The 3,383-nt window shown below is 43.9% G+C and overlaps 1 protein-coding gene across 1 annotated transcript in view; it reads right to left on the reverse strand.

Annotated features, from left to right (window-relative positions):
- Positions 1 to 3,142, reverse strand: part of KDSR (3-ketodihydrosphingosine reductase) — a 22,949-nt gene extending 19,807 nt beyond the window's left edge. The window contains exons 1-2 of the mRNA XM_018564669.1: positions 3,112 to 3,142; positions 2,573 to 2,705 (exon numbers count right to left, since the gene is read on the reverse strand). Coding sequence (XP_018420171.1) covers positions 2,573 to 2,680 — 108 coding nt within the window. The 5' untranslated portion in view covers positions 2,681 to 2,705; positions 3,112 to 3,142. The remainder of the gene's footprint in view (positions 1 to 2,572; positions 2,706 to 3,111) is intronic.
- Between the last annotated feature and the right edge of the window lie 241 nt (positions 3,143 to 3,383).

Genomic DNA, 3,383 nt, shown 5'->3' on the forward strand with positions numbered 1-3,383 from the left:
CGTTGAGGTGAATTGAAATGCAAGGAAAAAACGCAATATCCAGGCATATTACTGCATAATACAAAAAAAAAAAGTGTTAAAACGTCTATAAAAACGAGCAAACACATGCATGAACAACTTGCTTGAAAATATGTCAAAAAATGGTCCTGAAAAAGAGTGAGCAGGGCTGGCACATGTTTCTAGTAATAGCATTGTGGTTGTTCAGACGCCACCAGACATACATGGAAGTATACCCTGTTCTGGTCATCATGCTACATCAGACAAGCATGACATACTAAGTAAGACCAGCTTCACATCACTGTATGGTAAATACTAGAAAATGGGTACTGCTGCTCATAAAGCTAACATATATGACATTCAGAAAAATAAGAGACAAATACATGAAAATGTAAATATCAATGAATGTAGAATAGTATAATATATAATAGTAATAGTATAGTATAATCAATGAATGCATTTGAAACACATTAAGGCATATTAAATACAAGAAAAGAGCAATGCCCATAATGTAGGAATGCATGCAAACCAAATCACAATGTGCCCTATACTAGGCTGGCTCCAGTAAACTTCATATGGCTGCTATGGAAAATAATACTTTGCATATATCATATGCTTCTTTACTACTAGCCTGTGCTGATCGAAACATGGAGGCTACCATTCCTGACCCCTTCTGAAAAGGCTTACTTACTGGTTTTATTACTTTACAAGACACGGATCCAAGACATGTATAGTTCAAGTGAAGTTCTGATTTGCATACTTGCTTAAAAGGTAGCGACTTAGAAGGTACCGAAGCCACTGGATGGGAGTGAGAGAACGGACTAAAGCCACTAGAGCAGCATGCAAGCCAGACAACTAGCATTTTCAGAAGCAGGGGACAATGGCAGCCCTCATGTTTCCCTCAGTACATATTTCCTTACATATGTTCAATATCCCACTAAAAATGACATACAGTAACTTTTTTAGTATTGGATACACTGGGAAAAGAATCAAAATCTTGTTCAGGTTTTTACCATGGTCCCTGTTGGGGAGACTTTCTCTTAGTTTCAGCTCTGGAGACGACCCAAGGTAGATGAAATTCCCCAGCAAAGCACAGAAACACAGAGATTCTAATCCTACCCCATGCTATCCAAAGCCAAGAAGCAGCTTGGGCTGAAGTTTCAATGTGCAATCCACTCTGTTATGAATAATTGCATGTTAGAGAACCTGTTAGGACAGGTTTGGCTGATGAAGGGACCTCTTTAGTTCCGAAACATTGTAGGGAAATGTTGCACCATTTAGTCAATAAATAGATTGACTGGAAGCTATATTGGAGTGCGAGTGACTTCCCCATATGTTCATCCATATAGGTGTCCCTACCCTGAGTGTGTCATCCATGTATGTGCGCCACTACTTTGATAGTCACTGGCTTAACACAAGCATATGCTAGACCAGCATTTATGAACTTTTTGCAGTCACGGCACTCTTAAAAGTATGAAAAATCTCAAGGCACCCAGTCTAGAATTAATTTTAAGGGGGTGGGGGGGGACCACACACAAAAAGGAGACGGGATTCTCCCTTCACATCAAGGTCCACTTTAACATCAGGAGTCCCCCCCCCCCTCCTTTTATATCAGAAGCCCTTTCGCATCAAAGTCCTCAGTCAGTCACTCTTCATATCAGCCCTAAGGAAACCAATGGCACACTGGTTGAGAAAGCCTGTCCCAGGTCACTGACTCACCAAGTAGTGTAACAAGTTGATATCTTTGATGGGGTATGCAGCACCAGAGGCATAACTTACCTCTAATGAATTGTGTACCATGTCCTGCCTTCTGCTGCTTATTCTAGAAATACTCCCCACAGTGTTAAACTTCCGGCATTGTGGGGGATTAAAAAAAAAAAAATACAGTGGCTGCAAACCATCAGCACCGCTCGCCCTCCACTTCCACCTCTCTTGTCCATTCACAAAACTTGTATTGTTTCCCAGAATGCAAAGTATTCTGTGATTGGAGGATGTAGATCCAGTCGTTCATCCACCCCTCCTCCAATCACAGAATGATTTGCATTCTGGGAAAGAATACAATGAGTTCTGTGAATGGGCAAGAGAAGAGGAAGACAAGCAGTGGCAATGGGTTACAGTTGCAGCCGCTGACCTTTACCCTGACAGCAGTGAAAGACCAGCTCTGTAGGGAGTAGCCAGCATCACTGGAGTGAGGATTTCTACACTAAGCAGCAGCCACCTGGACATGGGACACACACTTCATTAGATGTAAGTTATGCTGCATACACTCACCCCTTCTCCCCCCAAAAGTGAACTAAACTTTAAGAACACCACAATAGCATACACTTTTAAAAGTCAGCAAACAAAGCTGCTATAGTCTACATTAGAAGGGGGTGACTCAGGCCCTTCAGTTGTTCTTTAACTACAAATCCCATCATGCTTCTTCCTCTGCGAGTCATGCCTGTAACGGTCAGTCTTGCAATGCCTCATGGGACTTGTGGTTCCACAACAGCTGGAGGCCCAGCACTGCCCTCACCTGGTCTAACCACGACCTGCAAACACACAAAGCATCTATTGAAGCTCAGACTGGACTCACCACTACATGTGCACCTGCCAGTTTTAGGGGTTTGGGACTGATGAGCGGAGACACCATGTACAGCAGCAGCACGAACGCCACCAGGAAGGCAGCAGCCAGCAGCAGCATGACGGATTGCGTGAGGATGTCCAGCCTGAAGAAAGGGATGGTACACAGAGGGGAAAATAGGGGCTCAGTCACTGGATGAGGGTATAGTACCCAAGGAAATCTTATGTCCTAGGAAGGAGTTTACTTGATAAGCGATAGAGTGCTAGATGTAAGGGAAGCCAAAAAGAGGTTACTGACTAGCAGGAAGCAGACAGAAAGAAAGACAAATAGGTTACTGAACACATATAAACAAAGATGATGAGGAAGCAAAGGAGAAGTGACAGTTCGGTTCAGCACATGCTGGAAGAACAGCAGTGCATAGAGGAGGAAGATGACAGCAGCAAGTCTAGTATTGAACAGCAGAGTCCTGGCAGCTCCCTTATAGAAGAACACGGAAGGCAGAGATGGCAGTTCGCTGGCAGAGACTGACTAGCCTATGTGACAGCATGCACCTCTCCCAAGCTGTATCTCTATGCAGGCTCCTCCCCCACCAACTGCTCTTCCTGTTTATATTTCACTTTCCTTACAGCCAAGAGGGCTCTCTGTGGGCTCTGGCGTGCAGCAGATGTTATGCTGCCACCTAGCGTCAGTTTTAAAAAATGCACTTATCAATGTATCAGTCTTTGGCGCTCCACAGGCTGTACTTGCTCAGCATACCTCCCAGCTTTCTGAAATGAGAAAGAGGGACACCTTCCAATGGTGGGAAATTTATAAAAGCAGGAGC

Source organism: Nanorana parkeri, unplaced genomic scaffold (assembly GCF_000935625.1).
Source record: "Nanorana parkeri isolate BGI_ZX_2015 unplaced genomic scaffold, ASM93562v1 scaffold771, whole genome shotgun sequence".
Taxonomy (NCBI): Eukaryota; Metazoa; Chordata; class Amphibia; order Anura; family Dicroglossidae; genus Nanorana; species Nanorana parkeri.